Here is a 24935-nt window from a genome sequence, read left to right on the forward strand (position 1 = left end):
TCACCTATAACCTGATTATGAGCCAATACCAGCCTTCAGTAGGTGGTGGTCAGTCCCTGAGATTCTGCTATGTCCATCCCTCAGGGTGTGTAAACTGACCATTGACCATTCACTTCCAGCTCTCTCCAGCTGGTTCCTGAAGCACATCTAGGAGTTGGCACAGATGGCTATGAACTGTATTCCTGTGGTGCAGGGTTTTGATTCTCATCCCTCATTTGCCCACTGTGTGACCTTGACGGTCACGTAATGAAAAGGCATTCTGTGTCCAGTGAGCAGATTGATGGTACTATTACTAGTTTCTGTGTTCATAATTTGCTTAACAGTTTCCAGGTTTAAAACTATCAAGGAATGCTGATTCCCAATTTATTGTTTCAGAGGCTGTCCCTTATCCAATTATCCAAATTCTTCTTGAAACCGATCAAGTTTTCTGATTTTCCTGATGCCCACCTGTAGATTGTGCCATATAATAGATGCTCTTAACACTAAGAATGAATATCTATCTCACTTTGCTGCTGAATCATCATATCAACTGATGTTTGAAGGTAACTTTAAAAAAAAACTTATTTGCAAATCTCATTTTACCTCTTGTGCATCAATACACTAAAGAAAATAAGTTCAAATATTTGCGCCATTCATATTATGTCATGCAGGATGAATGCAATATTTTTTTAGTAAATATCCATCAAGTAACCAAGCCCAACAGCGAAAAGTAACACTGCAAGAAGAAAAACGCTGCTCCAAAGCCACAAAATGGTATTTTAATAAACAAATGTAAACGCTTTCTTTTCCAATGCTACAGAGACATCATCAGACATTTGTTTATTAAAATACTGTTTTGTGGCTTTGCAGCAGTGTTTTTTAGTAAATATCCATTATACTGACTGAGGCTTTTTTATCAAATCTGGGTCACTAGGGCTACAGTCAAGGATCCATTCCTCTTTGCTAGAGAATCAGTCTTATCCTGCTAGGTTGTAAACTTAGGCAAATGGAAAATGAAAGACTCAAATCGAGGATTGCAGGCTAAAGATTATAAACACTTCACAGCTCTAATCTTCTAAACTAACCTGTCACACATTGAGACAATTCAAGATCAATAACCCTACTCAACCATCTAAGCAAGCTGTACATTAGTAGAAACCTAGTACACTCAATAGTTAATTGTAAAAAGGTAAAAAGAAACAAATCTAAGCTGTGCTTCTGTCTATCATAAACATAAATTCCTAAACCTGTCCAGCCTTGTCTCTACCTGGTATTCTTTCTCAGCTAGGTCACAATTATGTCACATTCTGGATTAAACAAAAGGAAATCACAGAGGGTTGGTAAATAAATAAAATAAAGTGCTTAGTATTTATAAACATTTAGTCTACAGAGTTAATTTCTGCATCCTCATGTTGTGTTATCATTTTGTAGTTTAAAGTATCATAGCGAGATACTAGAAACACATCTTAAATAAGAGTTTCTGTACTAAGCGCATGCAACGTGTATTTGGTCTGCTCAAAAACTGCTTCTGTTGCCTAGATATGTCAGGAGTACGTATGACCTGGCAGGTTTTGTCTAGCTAATTTTATCTTGGGGTATGACTGCCCCTAGATAACATTATGGTTGAACTATTTACTCACATGGCCAGCATGCATGTTGCAGCAATTTCATCTTTTATTGAAAAAGAAGTCAAAACAGCAACCAACAGTAGCCATGTAACATCAGTCCCAGACAGTGATGGACACAGTATACGGCTGTACAGGTGTAGCAGTGATGTCTGTTTCAGAACTATGGACCCCAATGAGCACATAGTGACAGTGCAGTACCACATAGAATAAGCATGATGCAATCACTGCTAACATTATGCTGTTCTAATCAATGCAGGTTTGGCCCACACTGGGCATTAGACCTCCTTGCATGTACCACACAGGAAGAGAGGTGGAACGAGTCAAGCCATATCTCTCATTATTTTTTTAGAAAGGTCCAGAATTTTGTCTCAGAACTTTGTTCTGTCCCTTCTAAAATTGGAAATACAGCATAGTGATAAGCATGGAAAGGGACAGGCTGTCCTGATATGTGGTCTAAACAGTTGTTACTACAATCTTGAAATATAGCTCACAACTGCCAGACTGAACAAAATGTCTTCTGGCAAAATGCTCTGGAATGCAGTCAATAAAGAGTATCAGGAATGCTTTACTTGCATTTCAGACTTCAGATCAAAAATCCTTACTAAAGCAAAGCTTATTATTCTGTCAACTAAAGTATATAAGAAAAATATATAAAATCTGTTCTGACTTTTTTTGGGTCTCTGATTTTGATTCTTGAGCTAAAAAGTTTAGCGGACAGAGAGGATTTGCAATGGGTTCCATTGTATGGTTTTGACAGCAGCAAGCTGCATTGCATTTCTGGCGTATTATTCATGAATTTATTCATTCACTTGATATCTGAGGTGCACAGTCATATGATTTACGTGTGTGTGTGTGTGTGTGTGTGTGTGTGTGTGTGTGTGTGTGTGTGTGTGTGCATGCGCGCGTGTGTGTGTGTGTTTGTGTGTGTGTGATTGTGTGTGTGTGTGTGTATGTGTGTGTGCACTCGTGCACATGCATGTGTCTGTGTGCGTGTACATGTGTGTGTGTGTGTGTGTGTGTGTGTGTGTGTGTGTGTGTGTGTGTGTGTGTGTGTGTGTGTGTGTATGTGTGTGTGTGTGTGTGTGTGTGTGTGTGTGTGTGTGGCAGAAATTAGGTTAGGCTCCTCCATGATCCCATGGCCTGCATGCCTAGTAACTACATATGAATCTGATCCTAGTAGAAACACTGTAAAGCATGTAATGTGCACACAATCCCAGCAAAGTCTGCAAATGATAAATATCTGTTAAAGTCATCTCTTGGGTTAAATATCTGTAGACAGCAAATCTCTTCCATCTGGAGTCTCAGGCCTATGTCAAACATCACTGCCATCTGTCAGAATGACTTTCTTACCACCAGCTACATGAATTTTAAGAGGAAGGCTGTTGCAACAAACTTCCAGTTTATTTTATATGCTGCATAGTGAAACCCTTTGTGCAGTATATGGAAGAGCTGTGCAGCAAGCCATGAAAGTTATTGTAAGTGCAGTCAGTCTATGCAATGTTGTTTGTTTTTCTTTCAGCTTTTCCCAGTTAGGGGTCGACACAGCGGAACTCCGGTCCGCTAATGATTGGCAGACGATTTTTATGGTGCCGAGGTGCCAGCCCGATGCCCAACCTTCAACGAAGGCATGCCCATTCACACGTCTTTTGAACACCACTCGACCACGGGGAGGACATGCAGACTCCACAAAGAAGGAGCTCCAGCCGAGAATCAAATGGGAGAACCTCTTGCTGTGAGGTGACAATACTACCGCTGCACCACTGCAGCTTATGCAATGTACAGGAAAATAAACAGTAACTACAAAGGCTATGAACCTACAGTATATAGCTGGTGTCCATCCCACATATACTATATCCATGCAATGTATAGGAAAATAAATGCTACATATGAATTCTATAAGATACATTGTTATCAGTGGTCATCACATATGCACCTCATCAACAGCTCTGTTATACAGAAAGGGACCAGATGATATTATAGTAACAGGCATTTGTTCTACAGGTAACTGAAATCCAAAGGCATAATCTAATTCACCACTGCTTTACTGCCATCATCCACAAATACATGTGACTGCAAAAGGTAGTAGTACATCTGAAAGTGTAAACACAGTTATGAATGCATCAGATATGTATGAAATGCGTGAAACATTCATGCACACAAAAAATATGTCTACATCACAATGGGTTTTATGCTTCAATAACAAAAGGAGGCAACATTCGAACTATATTTTGTTAACTCCAATGGAAGTATCTAAATTTTGTTTTCATTAGATGTATTTTCCCATTTTAATCAGATCATAACAAAGAGATTGATTGCATAGTAATAGTAATGTCAAGATTAAGCACACCCTTCATAAAGGGTAAAACTGGCACACAATACACTTTGTGTTCATAGGTTCATAGGTAGGTACTAGGTTATCGGCCCTAGGGCCTATACAAGCACAGCCAAAAAGGTACTCTGGCTTTCGCCACCCAAGAAAATTATTTTTCTGTGCCCCTGTCGAGCAGAGCCACAGAAGTGATCCCCGGGGTAAATTTCCTATTTCCCATCCAATCATCAAGATTTTTCTTGAAGAGTGCTAATGAGGAGCTTTGTTTGATATTGATAGGTAGTTTATTCCAGAGTATGGGAAGTCTCTGGGACAGGAATCTATCCCTCTGGCATCTGTTGTTTATTATGGTGACAAGGTTTAGGTCCCTAGAGCATGTAGTTCGGAGGGATTGGGATTTTATCAAGTGGAGCATGTCCAACAGCTCTGGGTTTGACATAGCTTTGCATGTTAGGCAGAGATCACCTCTGAGTAGGTGATATGCGACGGAGTAAAGCTGGAGTTTTTTTGAGACAGTCTGCATAGGGCATCTGTTTGAGGCTGGTAATCCCCTTTGTGAGGTATTTCTGTGGCCTTTCCTGTTGTTGTAGATGTCTTGTGAGGTACATACCAAAAGGGCCGTTGTACTCTATAATGGGTCTAATGAGTGATGAGTAGAAGGGAACAATGACCTCTTCTTTTCTGGATGAGAAACCTTTTGTGATGAGGTGTGCCATGTAGAAGGATTTCCTGACTACTGTGGTGATGTGATTATCAAAGGAGAGACTACTGTCCACTTGTGTGCCAAAGTGTCTTATCACACTTTTCGGTGTTAAGTATACTACTGCCTATGTTGTAGTTCATGGGTACAGAGTTTTTACCAAAGGGGATAACAATGCACTTTTTGGCATTGAACTTGAGACCATGGCTTTGACACCAGGCATCTGTCTCAGTGAGGCCCTTTTGTAGGATGTCCACATCGTTAGAAGTTTTGATTATGGCTCCTAGTTTGCAGTCATCTGCAAACTTCGTTAGCCAAAGACCTTCTGTGTTAGGCTGTACTTCAGAGAAGTAGATACCAAACAGGAGAGGACCCAGGACTGGACCCTGTGGTACTCCACTTGTCACTGGTCTGAAGTCGGATTTGGAGTCTGCTACTTTCACAGTGTGGGTTCTGTCAGTGTGCCAGTTGGCAACCCATCTTGTGACAAAGGGATTTATACCTAGTTTAGGGAGTTTATCAATAATTCCAGAGTGGGGGATGGTGTTGAAAGCCTTGGCAAGATCTAGATAGGCTGTGTGAACCACCTTACCCTCATCTACGGCTTTGGTGACTGCTTCAAAGAAGTCTATCAGGTTTAGGAGACATGATCTGCCTTTTACAAACCTGAACTGGGGGGGGTCCAGAGTTTGGAGATTACCAATGTCTTTGCTTATAAGTTCCATGATGATACATTCCATGGTCTTGCAGACCAGGCTCGTCAGGCTAATGGGGCAGTAGTTTCCGAGGTCCATGTAGGCTTCTCCCTTGCGGAGTGGGATAACCGTCGCTGTGCACCATTCAGCTGGCACAAAGCCTGAGGTGAGGCTATGATTGAACATGGTACTTAGGTGGGGTGCCATTTTATTCTGTAGTTCGTGTAGAACACCTGGGATGTTGTCTGGTCCCATGGATGCTGTGTTCTTGGCTTTGGAGAGTGTGGTTTTTACCTGTACAACCGTGATTACAGGAACTTTGCATTCTTCTGGTAATGAGATGGGTCCTTTAAGGGGTGAGAGCGGGGGTAAAGTTAGCACTGAACCTATCTGCCAGGATGTTGGCAATATCACTTGCGTCTATATATTTAGTGCCATTGTGCTGTAACTCCGAGCAGATCTGAGTGTTGCCATTTAGATTCTTGACATAGCTATATACTTTGTGGTTGTCTTTAGAATCAGTGGCAATTTTGTTTTCGTAACTAGCTTTGAAGGATTTTATCAGGGATCGCAGGTTCTTACTGAGGCTGACCAGGGAGCTCCTCCACTCATGGGATTTTACTCTCTTTTGCAACAGTTTCTTCCTTCTGTTGTACAGTTTGTTTATGGCAGGGGACCACCAGATTGGCTTCCTTTTTTTGGAGGATAGCATCTTGGTTCTGTTTGGGATAGCATGATCCATTCACTCGTGTAAGTACTTATAAAGTGCAATTGTGTAGGATTCAGTAGTCATAACTGTACTGTCCATCTGCATGGGTGTCATGAAGTTCACCACTTCTGTCTTAAGAAGCATGAAGTTGGCTTTGGAGAAATTTTTTACCGTGGTTTCCTTCATGGGGGGTGGAGGCAGGATGTGGGTATCTAGGATGATTAGCTTATGGTCGGATCAGACCAATGAGGCATTGACTTCACTCATGTTGGCAATGACTAGATCTAGGATATTGTTGCCCCTGGTGGGAGTGTGGATAAGTTGATCCAGGACATTGGAGTTTATGAATTCCAGAAAGCGTGGAGTGAAGGAGTTGGTACATGAGTAGTTTTCCCAGTTAATGGTGGGGTAGCTGAAATCGCCCATTATTAGGGTGTTTGGTTGAACCCTAATATTTTCCAGTACATCAAGAAAAGAGGAGTGGAAATCCTGGGACATGGTGGGGGATCTGTAGCAAACTATAATTTGGATTGCAGTTTTGCCCAGAGTTAGTTGCACTCGGATAACCTCGGATGCATTATGCTGAGCAACTAGCCTGGAGGTGTGAATATTCTTAATGAATATGGACACACCTCCGCCTTTGTGTTCTGGTCCAGGTTACATGGCCAAAAAGTGTGATATGAGTTATAGCCTGGTAGTGCAAGGATGCTCTCTGGAGCCTTGAAACAGGTCTCAGTCACTGCACAGATATCGATGTTCTCCATTTTAAGGACTGCCACGAGTGAGTGCATTTTGAGATTTAGAGTTCTAGCATTGAATAGCATCACCCTCAGTTTTTGCTTGCCTGTTACAGTGGTGAATTTGTCATTTGAACCTTGCCTAAAATGGCACTATAGGGGCGGCAAGAATCTTAGCCAGTATCCGGAATCCCAGGGGTGACAGGTGCAGGCCATCTCTGGCAAAGCATCGTGGTCTGTCAACCATGTCATCACAGGCAGACAGATACTGGATCGCTTTAGAATGACACCAGAAGCTTAGCCAATTGTTGAAGTCAATCATTTTGTCCTTGTAATGCAGTATCATTCTGGGTGATGGCAGAATGCTACTCAAGGCTAGGGTCCTACCTGCCTGGGCTACAAGATTGGAGAACTCTTCCATGTCTCTTTTCATGTAGTCCAGGGAGGTACATCTCAGGTCATTCACACCAACATGGACAATGACAGAGTCATATTTGTACTTGTTGTGGAGTGACCTGAGTGCGTGGGTTGTGTGGCGGATCCTGGCACCCGACAGGCAGCTGACAGTAACCTTCTCCTTGTTTAGCCTGGTGAGTGGGACATCAGTGTGCCTGACTATAGAGTCACCTATGACTAGTGTGTTGGGTACGTTGTTTTGCCTTATTGGCTGTGGTTGAGTGGCACACTGAGTCTGTGGGCTATGTGTCATTTGGGTTGTGTTGGGGGGGGGTGAAGGTTGCTTGCATTTCTGCTTTGGAGGTCTCTGTTCCTTGAGCAGATTAATATTGAAAGCCTCCGTACATGTTTTTGTGCTTCTATGTGTGATTTTGGTGGTGTAGATTTAGTGAGGCTATGTGATGAGTGTGGTGTGGTGCAAGTGTTTACCTTCTCCTCTTGACTGTCAGGTTCAGTCATGGTTGGAGAGAGCTTTACCTCCAGTTTGGCTAGATAAGTGCATCTCTCACAGGTTGTAGTGTTGGGTGATAGGAGGAGAGGGTTGTCTTTGTACATGAGGCAATTTCTACATTGCCCCAAGATGCCCAGATTCATCAGATAGACAGGAGAGAACACTGGGAGCTGACCCTTGGACATGCCTGAATAAAAAACAATTTTCCTCTAGATAAGTGAGTACAAGAGCTGTTTTTCTCTAAGCAAGTGAGTAAAGTAAGTACCAAAACTGTTTTCCTCTAGGTAATGAGGAAGGCTGAGTGCTGTAGTAATTAGTAGCTTATTTAGTGCTTACAAGTTCTGAACAAGTGCTGATCACGAATAAGCAAATTCAAGTGCTAAAACTAAGAATCTGTATCTGGACTAAACTAGTTACAGGAAAGGGGGGAAACAAGTGCAAATGCGGGCTTTTAAATCAGAAAGTTGAGAGAGATGGAAAAAATGCAAAAACGGCCAATAACTACAATTTCTGGGCAGAACCACTCCTTATGTGGTAGACAGGTTACCTAGTGCTTACCACTCCCACTGATAAGCTAGAAGGCTTCCCTCCAACACAGAAAGCTTGGGGGGCTCAGAAGCTTACATACAGTCCTGGATACAGCAAATCGGAATCTGGACTACACTAGTTACAGGAAAGGCAGGAAACAGGCTTAGATTTTTTTTTTGTTTTAATATAGAAAAGTAGCTAAAACTGCAGTACAAACAATTCAAATGCAGTCCAAGCTAGCACACTTGAGTATGTAGCACTGTTAGACCAAACAATTTAAAAAATGCAATTAAAAATGACTAAAAACTAGTGCAGAAGGAGTCTATTAGGTAGAATGAGGTAAAGAGATGGGACTGGGGGGAGTGTCCCAGATCAAATCTACACTGGGGACGGGCAACTGCAAAAGCCTCCAAATTTAAACAAAAAGACAGGAATAGAGAGGGTGAGTAGGGAAAAAACACTTTCAGCAGAGATCTGAAAAACTATACAGTGAAGCAAAAATAGTGCACAACTCTGAAGCCAGCCTGCAATGATAATTAGTCAAGCAACAATTAACAGTACACAACTCTGAAGTGCCTGAAGATATACTTAGCTCTCTATATCTCCAGATAGTTTGAAGAGCACTCTGTAAGGACACAGGAAGGCTCCAGCAATGATATTCTCCCCGTAATAACAAATAGTAATTTATAGAATTTTGGGCCTCATTTGCCATGCTAGAGGAACAAGCACTATATGCATATAATGTTGATATGATCAGCTGATGCCATTTCATCACCATTTTTGAAAAGAAGTCTGGGGAGGTTGGTTTTAGAGTCTGCCTTCTGCTCCATTTAAGCTTTCTAACATCTCAACTGTGGGATGTATTTCTTGGCAGCACATCTTGTTGGGTTTAGAAGAATTTTTGTTCTTAATGAAACGATCCGCGGTGGTGCAGCAGTAGCATTGTTGCCTCACAGCAAGAGGTTCTCCCGTTCTATTCTTGGCTGGAGTGTGGGGAGTGCCTTGTGTGTGGAGTCTGCATGTCCTCCCCACGGTTGGGTGGGTATTCGAAACACATGCGTAAATGGGCATGCCTACATTGAAGGTTGGACACTGAGCTGGTACCTCAGCGGAGTTCCACTGTGGCAACCCCTAACCAGGAAAAGCCGAAAGACAAACAACAACAATGAAAGATTTCATTAGGTTTAGTATGAGGAAATTTGTCAGAATAGGAAGAAGGCTCCTGCAGTACACTCTGCAGTTATTAAAACATTAAGAAATTATGCAGGAACCCTCTCAGGTGCTGTTTGTAGTACGATTACATCCCTAAACAAAAAACATCCTTCAATGAACAAGAAAGCAACAGTTCAGGTGTCCACTGCAGTGGTGTGGGCTGTTTGCCACTAGGTACTTCTTTAACAAGTGCATTACTATAAAAAAGATAGAGTTGTCACCTTCAGAAGAGGCAAAAAAACTGAAAAAAAAATACACTTTGTTCCATTTATCCATTGTCCTCTCTACTCTCCCAACTTACCCTGCCTTTATCAACCCATTTCCCACCGTGTTCCTTAGTGACCAATATTATGATGTAAATGGGCATAACTGCCCATCATTCCAGGAGGTATACCGTCTTTCCCCCTAACAACACTTAGATGCAACTGCATTACACTAAAGCGATGCTTGTACAAAGACAGATGTCTAGAGGCAGAGCCTTTGCAAAAATAGTATTCTGTCTGCTGTTGCAAGCACGATACAGGTGTTTGTAAAGTCACTTACAGATTGATAGATCAATACTGTTTTCCTTACAGTCTAGGAAAAAATGGGTAAGTGACAACTAAGACAAAAAGAGTAACAGACTATGTGAGCAACAGCCTGACTAAAGAATGAAGATCTTAATTAAGAAAATATCTTTATTTAAAGTAACAGGAAGGCAACTAAAAGATTGAGTAATAAGAAGCTACACAAGGTTTTATTAAAAATATCTTTACCTAGAAGTAGCCTGGTGCCATCCGGTGTAAAACCATACTCTTCTGTTAGGGAAAAATGGGAAACAAACATTTATATTCTTCTGCAACAAAGCATTATGGGAGATATGGGAGGGATTTATCATCATGAGAAAGTCATGTATTAATCAGTCTTAAGCCTTGCATTAACAGTCATAATCTGTTCCTGCAGCTGGAGCTGTGATAAAGCATTAAATCCTGTTTTCATTAGTTCAGAATAAATTATTTTACTTACTTTTGCTCAGTGCAACTGGGGCAAAGTAAGTGATGCACAAGGCTCCTTGAATAAAGGTGGCTTAAGGACGTGTTCACATATACCTAAGCTTCTTATTTTATTATGGATGCGGGGTAAGAATTTGGTAGAAGAAACAAATGGAAAGAGCGTTTATGCTGCAACTACAAGAAAACGTATGAATACTAATACTGGGAGTTCAGTATTCTGGTATGATCAGTCATATTTCAAGAAAATCAGAAAATGTTTTCATGGCTTCAAAGTGTGACAGAGTAACTCCAATTTATCTCACAACGTCTTAGTGCATTAAATCTGGACAAAGCCTAACATAATGGGGGACAAAGGCCCAACAATCGGGACAGATTTTAAATATTCCTCATCTCGCCTTGGAAAGTTTCTAGTATAACAGGATTTGTGTCACCATGCATTTTATGATGGCTATGAAGTTTGAAACTCAAATGTCATTATTTAGTGATTTCAATATTCAGAGATTTGCCAGAAAACCACATATTTTATGAGAAACAGACAAATAAATCTGGGAAAATCTAGACAGTTGTGAAATATAATCCAGTAGGCTTTTATATTCCAAGGAAAGGTTCATGAAATACAATGGTGGGAATGATAGGAAAAACAATAGAAATATGTGAATAAAGTTAATAAATCAATCCATGTCACATACTGACATAAATGAGATACGAAAGCTCCTTTGAACTACAGAAATGTGCACTTTGAAAACTCAATCTAACTGGAATGATGTCAATATAAACATTGTCCTGTTCTTTCTGCACAGATACTTCTGGGTTTTGAGCGTCTTCAAGCCATTTGCCGAGGTCGAAAGCTTGCTGCTCACTATAGTTTGGCACGACACAGAATGATTTGCTTCCAGGCATTCTGCCGTGGCTATCTGCTACGCCAAAAGATGAAACAGCAAGAGCATGCAGCAACAGTAATCCAAGCCTATGCTAAAGGAATGTTGGCTCGTCAGCACTTCCGCAAGCTGATGAGAGAAGTAAGTGAAAACAAGTTAAAGCTGGTAAACTATTTTTTTCTTATTTACTTTTTTTAACCAGATTAGTTCCACCAGACCTGCAGACTATTTTCAAGGGAGGTTTAAATTGGTGTTTTTAAAAAATGGCAAAAATTTGGTTAGAGCAATGGTGAAACTCCCCATACCAGTTTTGTTAATACTGATGTTTTTAATAAACACTGCTAAGTTTTTAGTAAGTAACTTGAAATCTTTAACAATGCATCCTTTTGTTATTAATATCTCAAGCAGATGAGGCCTCATGTTACTGTTTCATCCAAAGGACAGCATTGTAACAATACAGCATTTCTCATGCTGCACAGCAGTGCCAGTTTTCAAACATTAATCCTAGGACCTGGTATGGGGATATAGCTTATGGCTTGCTGATCTTCACATGATCAAAGGTCAATATGCATCCTGAGCCACTGATACTATGAGTATGTTTTGTATCTTCTAATCAAATACATGCATCTGTCTCAGCAGGACCTTTTTCTCTCTCTTTGTAAACACCTTAAAGCATGTCAGACAGAACTGCAAGTATATACAGTGAACCAGGAAGTAAGTGTTTAATTGACAATGCATAGAATAAAAAAGTTATAGGAGTATGATCCACAGAAAAGAAGCCTGTTTGAAATTTATAGCCTTAAACTCCAATAAGTGTTGTGAGAACATTTTCAAAGTGTATGTTATACTGATCATAGATTAATGCCTTTTTTCATGGTTGAATTCCATAAAGTGGTACACCTTACCTAATGTGTTGGTTTTAGGGCAAGGTTTAATGTGTTTTAGTATTTCTGCACACAGTACATGATGTCTACAGCTGCACTTTCTGTACCAGAATTATAGTGTTACAAAGTTCCCCATGATATCCAGACCACAAAAAGATAGTGGCATTGTTTACAGATAGATTGCTGACAAATAGCAAAACTGATTGTCTTTTACTCTTCCATTTATGCAGTGTTTTGCAAGACCTCAAGCAGGGCATATCCAGAAAGGTTTGGGGATGTCAGCACCCCACAATGGATGATAAAAAAGTGAAGCACCTTGAAGAAAATAGGCCTGTCTATCAATGTGCTTGTTAACATTTAATCCTTGGAAAGTTGTGAAAATATATCCCCCTTCTTCAAAACAAACATGATGCAACAGTTAAGGAAATCATCACTTACTGTAAATTATTTACAGCTGAATTATTCTGAAAGTGTTATGGATTACTCATATTTGTACTCACTTTAGGCATTGATGCATGCTGTCACATGTTGCCATAGTTACAAATGGCCAGTGAGCTTGTGGCCCACTGTTGTTTCTAATTATGGATTTTCACAGAAAACTAGTGATGATAAATGTTTCAGGTGGATTGATGCTGAGGATTATCTGTCCACATCAGCTGTGTCATGGGTTTAATTAGCAGCCCATGTACTGGAATGCCATTGAGGGGAATCTGGAAGAGTAACAAATCTCTGTTAAGAAGTGACAGTGGGTTACAGCATAGCATTGCTACCTCTTGGCAGAAACATGCTGAACAGCAAGTAGGTTTTAAATCACTTTATCCCTTACAAATGTGAATGCAAATGTATGTATAAGTACATGTGCAGATCTGATTTGTTGCATTACACATAGGATCATAGGCTCATAGGAAATTACTAGACTAAAAACCCTACGGCCCTTACAAGCCTAGCAAAGTTTTACCCTTATTTCCACGATCAGCAGCTAATGCCTCTGTCCAAGAGGGATACAGGTGTAACCCCTGGGGTGAATTTACAGTTATCCATCCAATTGTCAAGGCTGCATTTGAAGAGGACCAGTGAGGTGCTCTGTTTGACATGAAGTGGGAGTCTGTTCCAAAGATGTGGTAACCCCTGGGAGATAAATCTGTCCCTCCAGCAGGTTCTATTAATGTCACATACCAGGTTAAGGTCTTCAGAGCGAGTAACCTATGTGCCATTTGACTTGCGGATATGCAGCATTTCCAATAAAGCAAGGTCAGAGATTGTCTTATATGCAAGAGAGAGATCTCCTCTGTGTAGTATGTGTGAAACAGAATAAAGTGACAGTGATTTCAGTCAATCCACATAGGACAGATGCTGAAAACCTTGAATTTTCCTTGTGAGTAACCTTTGTAGTTTCTTCAATTGCTGCAGGTGCTTGGAAAGGTACATACCAAAAGGGGTGTTGTACTCATTTATTGGCCTTATGAATAGAAGAGTGCAGGGAGGTTATAACTTCTTTTTCTGGAGGCAATACCCGTACTTATGAGATTGGCAGGGTATGTATCTCTTCACCTAAAACTCATTTTATAGAGACCAACTCACCTAAAGTTCATTTCACCTAAAACTCATTTCACTGACAAGTAGTACTCTAAAGCAATTCAAAGGTATATGTCCTTTTCCCCACTGTAGTGCGATCCTAGTGTTAATATATATATTAAGGGGGGTGTGGTGACACAGCCCCCCACCTAGTTGGCTTTTACCAAATAATAAGGGAGTGTGGGGGGCATAGCCCCCCATCTAGGTGGCTTTTACTGAATAATGTAAAACAAAAACAGACAACATAAAACCAATGTGGGGGGTTGCACAACCCACACAACCCCCCTGACCCACCCCCCCCCAACAATATATAGTAACACCAGGATCGCACTACAGTGGGGAAAAGAACATATACCTTTGACTTGCCTTATTGTACTACCTGTCAGTGAAATGAGTTTTAGGAGAAATGAACTTTAGGTGATTTGGTCTCGGTGAAATGAGTTTTAGGTGAAGTGATACGTACCCGATTAGCAATATTGAATATCCTTCTTACCACTGTGAAGACATGGTGATCAAAGGTAAGATTGCTATCAACCTGTGTGCCCATGTCTGTCACCACTGAGTGCATTCTTACAGTATTGCTATTGATGTGGTAATTATCAGGAACATCACTCTTACCGAAAGAGATGATAATACATGTTTTTGCTTGAGTTTAATGCCATGACTTTGGCACCAATCCTTTGTTTGAGTAAGACCCTCTTGTAGTATGTTGACATCATTTAGAGATACTATGACCACTCCCAGTTTGCAGTCATCTGCAAACTTTGTCAGCCACAGACCTTTAGTTTTTGCTTGTACTTCAGAGAAATAGATTCCAAACAGCAGAGGTCCCAGGACTGATCCCTGTGGAACACCACTGGTTACGGGTCTGCTGTTGGAGGTGGATTCCCCTATTTTGACTGTATGGGTTCTATCAGAGAGACAGTTAGCGACCCACCTAACACTATAACGTTTGATACCTAGCTAGGTGAGTTTGTCAATGAATGAGGCATAGTATCAAATGACTTGGCTAAGTCTAGCTAGGCTGTATACACAGATATCCACTCGTCCAGGGCCTTAGTGACTGTCTTGAAGTCCACCAGGTTTAACAGGCATGACCTCCCTTTGACAAATCCAAAATGAGTAAGGTCAAGTGTTTGGAGATTATGTATATATTTTGTTGATAAGGTCCATGATGATTCACTCCATGGCCTTGCAGATAAGGCAAGTCAGGCTAATAGGTCTATAGTTCCTGGGGTCAGTGGAAGCACCACCTTTGTGCAAGGGGATAAGGGTGTCCATTTTCCATTCAGCTAGGATGAAGCTGGTGCTTAGACTATGACTGAAAAGAATATCCAATGTGTTGCTAATGGAGCCCATGCAGGGCGCAACCTGGAATGTTATCAGATCCCATCGCTGCTGTGTTTTTGGCCTTAGAGAGGGTGTTAATGACCTGATCTTTAGAGATACAAAGTATGGGACAGGTGGTAGGGATGTCATGTGGTACGTGTGGTGAGGACAGGGGAGTGAAGTTTTCACAGAACATGTCAGCTAACAGGTTAGCTATGTCCATTGGTTCTGTATATGTGGTATCATTAATTACCAGTTCAGCACAAATCTGGGCCTTTCTTTTAGGCTGCTGATGTAACTAAAGAATGCCTTAAAGTTGTCCTTAGTTGAGGAAGCTAATTTAGATACGTAGTTTGCTTTGGATGACTTCACAAGAAGTTTTATTTGCTTGTTTAAGCTGGAGAGGGAGTGTTTACAGTTTAGGGCTCATTCCCTCTTACTCTTAGACAGCAATTTCTTCCTCTTATTGTAAACCCTAGTAATGGCAGTTGTTCACCAGGCAGGTTTGCTCTTCCTTGAAGAACTTATTTTGGTCCTATCGGTTATGGCCAAGTAAATGCAGTTATACAGGTGTTTGTATAAATTATTATAAATATAAATATAGTTGCCAGTTCCATCTAAGGGAGGGAAGTGCAGTGAAGCTATTTATGCCATTCTGTCAGAGATTATAATCTGCTTTGAAAAAAAAATGTTTTTGTCTAATTGCTGCTGGGGTGGGGGTGGGGGCATGTGTGATATTTACTTCAAATGAGACTGATTTGTGGTCAGCTCTCACCAGGGAAGAACTCACAGTGGGGGTGCTACATTGGTTTCCAATATTGGTAAGGACCAGATTCAAGATGTTGGCACTCCTTGTGGGGGTGTCAACCAGCTGGTCCAGGGAATTAGAGTTAGTGAAGTAGAGGAACCTTTGGGCAAGTGAGCTTGAGCACAAGTAATTTACCCAGTCAATGGAGGGGTAGTTAAAGTCAGCCAAAACCATGGTGTATGGATGGATCTTGATAGACTCAAGTAGATCCAAATAGGTGGTGTGGGTGTCCTGATTCATGGAGGGGGTCTTGTAGCTGGCAATTACTTGAATAGGTGTCCTACCAACCATTAATTGCATCTGAAGTATCTCCAGGGAATCATGCTGTCTAATCAATCTGTAGGTGCATTTATCTTTAATGAATATTGATACACCCCCTCCTTTAGTTTTCATGCCTTCAGTTTGTGGTATGAACATGTGGAAGGAGGTGTAACCCGGTATGGCTGGGGTTTTCTCCACAGCCTTAAACCATGTCTCAATGACTGCACAAATGTCTGTGTCTTCCAAGGTGAGGACTGCTTCCAGTCAGTGCAGTTTCATGTTAAAACTCCTAGTGTTTGCAGCCTAACCTTGAGATTGTTTTTAGATGGAATTTTTACATCAGGAATTTTGTCCTTGTGACACTACCTAAAAAAAGGCACCATGGGGGTGGCAAGAGCCTTTGCCAGTAGCCAAAATCCTAGGGGTGACAGATGAAGACCTTCTCTGGCAAAGCATCGAGGTCTGTCGATCATGTCATCCCAGTCTGACAGATATTGGATCCCTTTAAAATGACACCAGAAACTAAGCCAATTAGTGAAGTCCATCATTGTCTGTTTGTACTGAAACATCATCCTAGGTGAAGGTAAAATGCTGCTTAAGGCTAGAGACATACCTGCCTGAGATAATTAGTCTGAGAGCTTGGTCATGTCTCTTTTCATATAGTCCAAAAAGGTATATCTCAAGTCGTTCACACCAGCATGGACTATGATGGAGTCATAATAGTACCTGTTATTGACAGACTTTAATGCATGTGTAATGTGGTGGATCCTGGCACCTGACAGACAGCTGACTGTGACCTTTTCCCTATCCAGCTCGGTGAGAGGAACATCTGTGCATCTCACAATGGAATCACCTATAACTAATATGTTTGGTTTTGTGTTTTGCCTAATGGGCTTGACAGGTGAGAAACTGGTGCATGAGCAACTACGTGTATTGTGTTGTGCTTGTGTTTATGTTTGGGAGGTCTTTGGTGTTCAGGTATGTTTCTGGTGAGGACCTCCGCATATATAGGTATGTGTGATGTGTGTTTGGGTGGAGTAGGAGGTGAGGTTTGCATGCTGACAACCTGTTCAGTGTCAGATGTACTGACTGGTGTGTGAGAGAGCATGGATTCAAAGTTCTTAATTAGTTGCATATCTCACATGTTGAGTTTGTGTAAACTAGTATTAAAAGGTTGTTGGTGTACATGTAGCAGTTGCTACACTGCTTCAGGATACCCATGTCAAGCATGCTGGCTGGAGAAACTCTGGGAAATTGTCTGTCCATAGTGTTAGCTAAATTTCTATGATCAGAAACAGGAAGAAGTCATGAAAAGAGGTCACACTTAGGAATGGCTAGTGGGTGAGCAATGTGTAGCAGTTTGCGATGGTGCACTACACGCAAACAAGCACAAATCTTTTTCTTTCAGCTGTTCCCATTAGGGATCACCACACCAGATCATCTGTTTCCATTTCTTTCTGTCCTCTGCATCTTGCTCTGTCACACCAACCACCTGCATGTCCTCTCTCACCACATCCGTAAACCTTATCTTAGGCCTTCCTCTTTTCCTCTTACCTGGCAGCTTCATCTGTAGCATGCTTTTCCCAATATACTCAGCATCCCTCCTTAGCACATGTCCAAACCAATGCAATCTCGCCTCTCTGGCTTTGTCTCCAAACTGTCCAACCTGGGCTGACCCTCTAATATACTTATTCCTAATCCTGTCTACCCTCGTCACACCCAGTGCAAATCTTAACATCTTTAACTCTGCCACATCCAGCTCTGACTGGGTCTATATTATATTCTTGAAAGCCGACAATATCGAAGCTGATATTGTCGACATGAGAATAGCGAATGCGCACATCAAACGTGTAAATGGAAATCTCCATAAGGGGAGATTTCCATTCACTGCAATGTAGTGCGGTCTCGGAGTTGGTATATTTAAGTAGCGGGAGGTGTGGGGGGTGCAGGGGGGCTTACCCGTTAGGGTACTTTTTTCTTTTTTTTTGTTGTTGTTTTTATAAGTTTGATGTTTGAAGACATCGACCATATGGTGTTCGATGTTTTCAACCGTCGATCTTATAATATAGACCCACTCTGACTCCTGCCTTTTTGTCAGTGCCACTGTCCACAACCCATATAACATAGCTGGTCTCACTACCCTCTTGTCAACCTTTCCTTTCACTCTTACTGGTACTCGTCTGTCACAAATCACTCCTGACACTCTTCTCCATCCACTCCACCCTGCCTGTACTCTCTTCTTCAACTCTCTTCCACACTTGCCATTTCTATGAACTATTGTTCCCAAGTATTTAAACTCATCCACCTTAGCCAGCTCTACTCCCTGCATCCTCACCATTCCTCTATCCTCCCTCTCATTCACACACATATATTCTGTCTTAGTCCTGAGGACCTTCATTCCTCTCCTCTCTAGAGCATATCTCCACCTCTCCAGGGTCTTCTCAACCTGTTCCCTACTCTCACTACATATCACAATGTCATCTGCAAACATCATAGTCCACGGGGACTCCTGTCTGATCTCATCTGTCAACCTGTCCATTACCACTGCAAATAAGAAAGGGCTCAGAGCTGATCCTTGATGTAATCTCACCTCCACCTGAAACTCATCTGCCACTCCTACTGCAGATCTCACCACTGTCATACTACCCTTGTACATATCCTGTACCACTCTTACATACTTCTCTGCCACTCTCGACTTCCTTATACAATACCACAACTCCTGTATAGGCACCCTGTCATATGCTTTCTCTAAGTCCACAAAGATACAATGTAACTCCTTCTCTGTACTTCTCTATCAACACTCTTAGAGCAAACATTGCATCTGTAGTTCTCTTTCCTGGCATGAAACCATACTGCTGATCACTAATCATCACCTCCCTTCTTAAACCAGCTTCTACTACTCTTTCTCATAATTTCATGCTGTGACTGATCAGTTTTATCCCTCTGTAGTTACTACAGCTCTGTACATCACACTTATTCTTAAAAATCAGTACAAAAACACTTAAAGGTTCATAGGTTCATAGGTTGGTACTAGGCTATTGCCCCTAGGGCTTATACACGCCTAGCCATAACAATTCCCTGGCTATTTCTTCCCACACTATTTACCTCCCTGGACCTTTTCCTCCACTTCTCAGGTATCCTCTCACTTTCCAAGATTTCATTAAACAGTCTGGTTAAAAATTCCACTGTCATTACTCCTAAACACCTCCAAGCTTCCACAGGTATGTCATCTGGACCAACAGCCTTCCCATTCTTCATCCTCTTCATTGCTGTCCTTACTTCCTCCTTGCTAATCTCTTTTTCTTCCTGGTTCACTATCCCCACATCATCCAACCTTCTCTCTCTCTCTCTCATCTCTCCCTCTCATTCTCTTCATTCATCACCCCCTGAAAGTACTCTTTCCATCTGCTCAACACACTCTCCTCACTTGTGAGTACGTTTCCCTTATTATCCTTTATCACCCTTACCTGCTGCACATCATTCCTAGCTTGGTCTCTCTGTCTAGCCAATTGGTACAGGTCCTTTTCTCCCTCTTTAGTGTTCAACCTTTCATACAACTCTTCATATGCCTTATCCTTAGCCTTTGCCACCTCTCTCTTTGCCATGCACCTCATCTCCATATACTCCTGTCTACTTTCTTCATCTCTCTGACAATCCCACTTCTTCTTTGCCATCCTCTTTCTCTGTATACTCTCTTGTACATCCTCATCCCACCACCATGTCTTCTTGTCCTCCTTCCTCTGTCCAGCTGTCACACCAAGCACCTTTCTAGCCATCTCCCTTGCTAGATCTGCTGTAGTTACCCAGCTGTTTGGTAACTCTTCACTGCCAGCCAGTGCCTGTCTTAACTCATCCCTGAACTCCACCTCACAATCACCCTTTTTCAATTTCCACCATTTGATCCTTGGTGCTGCCTTCACACTCCACCGCCTCTTCTTGATCACCAACATCATTCTACAGACCACCATTCTATGCTGCCTAACTGCACTTTCCCCCATCACCACTTTAAAGTCTCCAATCTCCTTCAAACTGGCCCTCCTGCATAGGATATGATCCACCTGTGTGCATCTCCCTCCACTCTTGTATGTCACCCTATGCTCCTCTCTCTTGTTAAAATATGAATTCACCACAGCCATGTCCATCCTTTTTGCAAAATCCACTACCATCTGACCTTCTGCATTCCTTTCCTTAACACAATACCTACCCATCACTTTCTCATCTGCTCTGTTTCCTTCACCAACATGCCCATTGACATCTGCTCCAATCACCACTCTCTCACCCTTGGGTACATTCATCCAACTCACTCCAAACTTTTTCTTTCTCCTCCATCGCACACCCAACTTGTGGAACATATGCACTAACAACATTCATCATTACACCATCAATTTCCAGCTTCATAAACATCACTCTGACACACTTTTCACCTCCAAAACACTCTTGGCATACTGTTCCTTCAGGATAACCCCTACCCCATTTCTTCTCCCATCCACACCATGATAGATCAATTTGAACCCACCTCCAATACACCTGGCCTTACTTCCCTTCCACCCAGTCTCTTGCACACACAATATATCAACCTTCCTTCTGTCCATCATATCAGCAAGCTCTCTCCCTATACCAGTCATGTTGCCAACATTCAACATTCCTACCCTCACTACCACACTCCTAACCTTTCTCCTCTCTTCCTGCATTCAGGCATGCCTTCCCCCTCTTCTTCTTCTTCTCCTCCTTCGACCAACAGTAGCCCAATTTCCACCAGCATCCTGTTGGCTAAAAGTACTGATGGCGGTCATTGTTAACCCCGGCCTTGACCGATCCGGTAAATCTGTATTGTTTTCGACATATCTCGTTTGGCAAATGTTTTATGCTGGATGCACTTCCTGACGCAACCCTCCCCATTTATCCGGGCTTGGGACCAGCACAAAGAAATGCACTGGTTTGTGCATCCCCAGTGGCTGGGTTGCAAACAAGCCCAAATACGGGACTTAAATAAAACAAGAAATAACCCTTTTAACTCAAAGTAGCTGATAAGGACACTCTCTCTGAGCTCAGTTCCAGTCACCCTTGATTAGTTGGGACCCAGTCAGCACTCTCCTCCCACAAGGGTGCAGAAGGGCCTTCTTCAACAAAGATGGCTTGAATTTGATACTCAAAAGTTACAAAACAGGCCCAGGAACAGCAAACCTGGATCTGGGCTATGCTACAGCTGAACTAGTACAGTATACAGTAAAATGTGGCAGAAACAGTTCAGACAATTCATATAGTCAGTAGAATGCAAATTAAAAGTGCAATATAAGAGCAAAAAATGGCACTTATAGTTAGTTGGAAGCAACGAATGCCTCAGATCCTTCAGTATCTCAGAGAAGAAATGGTTTTATTGCTCAAATGATACCAAATTATCTAGATTCAGGAAATCTGAATTTATCCTATGCTATAAAATGCAGAAGTACTAGAAATTCAAAGTGCAGAAAATCACAACCACAGCAGTAAAAACAGTTTAAATAAAGCAGCAGTTCAGCAGAACACTGTCCTCAAATTGCAGTGTAGACTTTAAAAATACTTACTTTTCATCAGATTTCAATGGATGCCTTGGATTTAGTTCCAATTCATTTCAGATTTCTGGCTAAAGTCACCAATCTCTGCACAGTTCTGGTAAACTGAGCTCAAACCCGTGCAAACACGACACTTAAATACAAGCAAAGTTAAATGATTTTAAACAAGGTAACTAAAGGGAAAGCCCAAGACTGAGCCTTATTCCAGAAAACCCCAACTTAGATGAGTCCTTGGCTGCACACTTCTGCCACAAGGGTGCACGGGGGCCTTTTTAATGTAAGATGTCTGGTTTTAGTGTTCAAATGATACCAAACAGTCAAGATTCAGTCTGAATCTAGCCTATGATATAAAATGCAGAAGTACTAGAAATTCAAAGTGCAGAAAATCACAGTCACAATAGCAAAGAAAAGTTTAAATTAAGCAACAATTCAGTAGAATACATCCACCAGAATGTAGACCACAAACCTTGCTAGTGTGAAATAACTGGTCTGGAACCTGAGTGCTTAAACCTGAACAAAGACACTTTAAATTACAGGCACAATAAGCCTTCACCGGCAATTCTCATCTTAGAATGGTGTAGGCCACACACTCCTGCCACAATAGTCTAGACCACAAACCTTCCTAATGTAAAATAACTGGTTTGAAGTGCAAGCACTTAAACCAGAACTAAAACACTTTCAGAATAACAGACACAATAAGCCTTCAACCAGCAATTCCCAGCTTAGAAGGGTGTAGGCTATCCCCTCCTGCCACAAAATTTCAGACCACAAATCTTCCCAAAGTAAAATAACTGGTTTGGAACCCAAGTGCTTAAACCAGAACAAAAACCTTAAAACAACAGGCACAATAAGCCTTTACCAGCAGTTCCCACCTTCAAAGGGTGTAGGCTACACTTTCCTGCCACAAGAGTCTAGACCACAAACTTTCCTGAAGTAAAATAACTGGTTTGGAGTCCAAGTGGTTAAACCAGAACTAAGACACTTTTAGAATAACAAACACAATTAGCCTTCAACCAGAAATTCCCAGCTTAGAAGGGTGTAGGCTATCCTCTCCTGCCAGAAGAGTTTAGATCACAAACATTTCTAATGTAAAATAACTGGTTTGGAGCCCAAGCACTTAAACAAGAACCACAGCACTTTCAGAATAACAGACACAATAAGCCTTCAACCAGCAATTCCCAGCTTAGAAGGGTATAGGCTATCCTCTCCTGCTGCAAGATTTCAACCACAAATCTTCCTAATGTAAAATAACTAATTTGGAACCCAACTGCTTAAACCAGAACAAAAACACTTAGAACAACAGGCATAATAAACCTTCAACCAGAAATTCCCAGCTCAGAAGGGCAGAGGCTAGCCTCATGTCCTACAATAGCGTAGGCCACAAATTTTCTTAATGTAACATACCTGGCCTGAAGCCCAAGTGCTTAAACAAAAACTGAGAAGCTTAGAATAACAGTTGCAATTTAATCAGGCTACAATTAAGCAGTGATAAATACAGCACAATAAATGCAATTGAACACATTTAAGAACAACCAGCAAAACAAAGTAAAGTAATAAAGTAGGAGGAAACAGAAATACAGTACAAGCAGCTGAATAAAGTGCATTTTTATGTTAAGTGAGAAAGGAGGAAACAGAAGATAATTCAAGGTTAAGAATCTAATGGGGTGGGGCTTTCCAAATGATCTTTCTCTGTAATCAGTAGAATGAGCTGATGATATGGGACTGGGAGGAATGTCTAAAATCAAATTTATAGTAGGGACAGGCAACTCAAAATCCACCAAGTTTAAGAATACAACAACAGTTGAGTGAGTGGGTGGGAAAAATAAAATGCAGACAGAGATCAACAATGTTCAGGCAGAGTACAGCAAGGAAGCCAAGCAAACACTCCAGCTAAACAGAGATGCCTCCAAATATTTTTAGTTAAATGAGGAATGCTATTTCTCAGCTCCTCTCACTAATTAGCTGATGTTAATCACTGTTTGCAAATGAATTCCTTGCTAATTTTTCCAACTGATCTTTTAAAACTACAACAGTTTTAAGTTCCATGGTGCTATTAATAAAAGACCTCTATCGTGTTTGGTAGTGCTATATCTACTACTTTTCTTATTGTGTTCTAAGAAATATCAGTCATTATTAATATCTCATCTCAAATATTGTGTATTTTTCTGATATCAGATATGAAAGTGATATAGTCAACATTTTAATCGAGTTTTCTGTAATATTCTATCACTACAAAATTATTTCTACATGTTCATCAGACTCATCCATAGCAATATTGAGTATAACCATTATAATCATAATTCTGAAGCTGCTCTGATGGCATAGAGAGATCAAACCCTGACTGCAGTCCAGTTAGCCCAGGTTCAATTAGCGACTCGAATAACTGACTCGACAGAAGGGGTGGGATGGTTTTTTTCATCTCTGGAGGATCAGCAGTTATGTGGTCATTCCCAGATGTGATCCCTGATGGAGTTTGGGTATGTTGAACGGGGGGTGTAGGGTGTTAGGCATGACTGAGCATCTGTGGAGGTAGGTTGATATGCCACATATCCCCATTGCATGTCTACCTTTTGAGTTTTACCCTGCCATCACACTGGGAGGGAGAAATGAAGTCTGGGGCATAATTGAAATCCCACAACATAATGCAGATGGTCAAGATCCCCCAGGACACACTCAGGTTCCATGACCATTTCCGGCAGAAATGGAATAAGTTCACAGGAATTGGATAAGCTGATAGACCTGGCATCAATAACGGGGTACTGGGCTGTGAGGCTATAGGATGATGTATGGGGGGGGGGCACATTTTAAAAAAAATCTACTTTAGTTTTCTTTTCCAGATTATTATTTTTTGTATGATCAGTTTACTTTCACCTGTCTTCACAAATCTTCTTTAACATTCTCTCTTAAATCAAAGTAAATGTCTCAATTTCTTCTTTTTATCCTCATTCAAAGAGGTTTGATAGAGTTATTACTGCATTTAAAATAGACAGGTGATTCCGGAATATTTTATTAACCTTATTTATTTTTTTAAATCTGCAAATAAATCATATTCATATCCATCTAATGTTACCCTTGCATTCCAAAAATTCACTTCTATTCTAATGCTTCAGTGAAAATAAAGTTCTTATTTATCAGTTTCATCAAAAATACTATTTAGTACATTGAGGATGCTGATTGCACTTAATTTACAAAAAGATACGCTTGTTATGAACTTTTCTGATATTGCTAGAAG

General features: G+C 41.2%; 1 protein-coding gene across 1 annotated transcript in view; it reads left to right on the plus strand.

Annotated features, from left to right (window-relative positions):
• Positions 1-24935, plus strand: part of LOC122801311 (unconventional myosin-VIIa-like) — a 951466-nt gene that overhangs the window by 450632 nt on the left and 475899 nt on the right. The window contains 1 exon segment of the mRNA XM_044070855.1: positions 11217-11372. Within this exon segment, the coding sequence (XP_043926790.1) occupies positions 11217-11372 (156 nt within the window).

This window comes from Protopterus annectens, chromosome 4.part1 (assembly GCF_019279795.1).
Source record: "Protopterus annectens isolate FY-2018-M chromosome 4.part1, PAN1.0, whole genome shotgun sequence".
Lineage (NCBI taxonomy): Eukaryota > Metazoa > Chordata > Ceratodontiformes > Protopteridae > Protopterus > Protopterus annectens.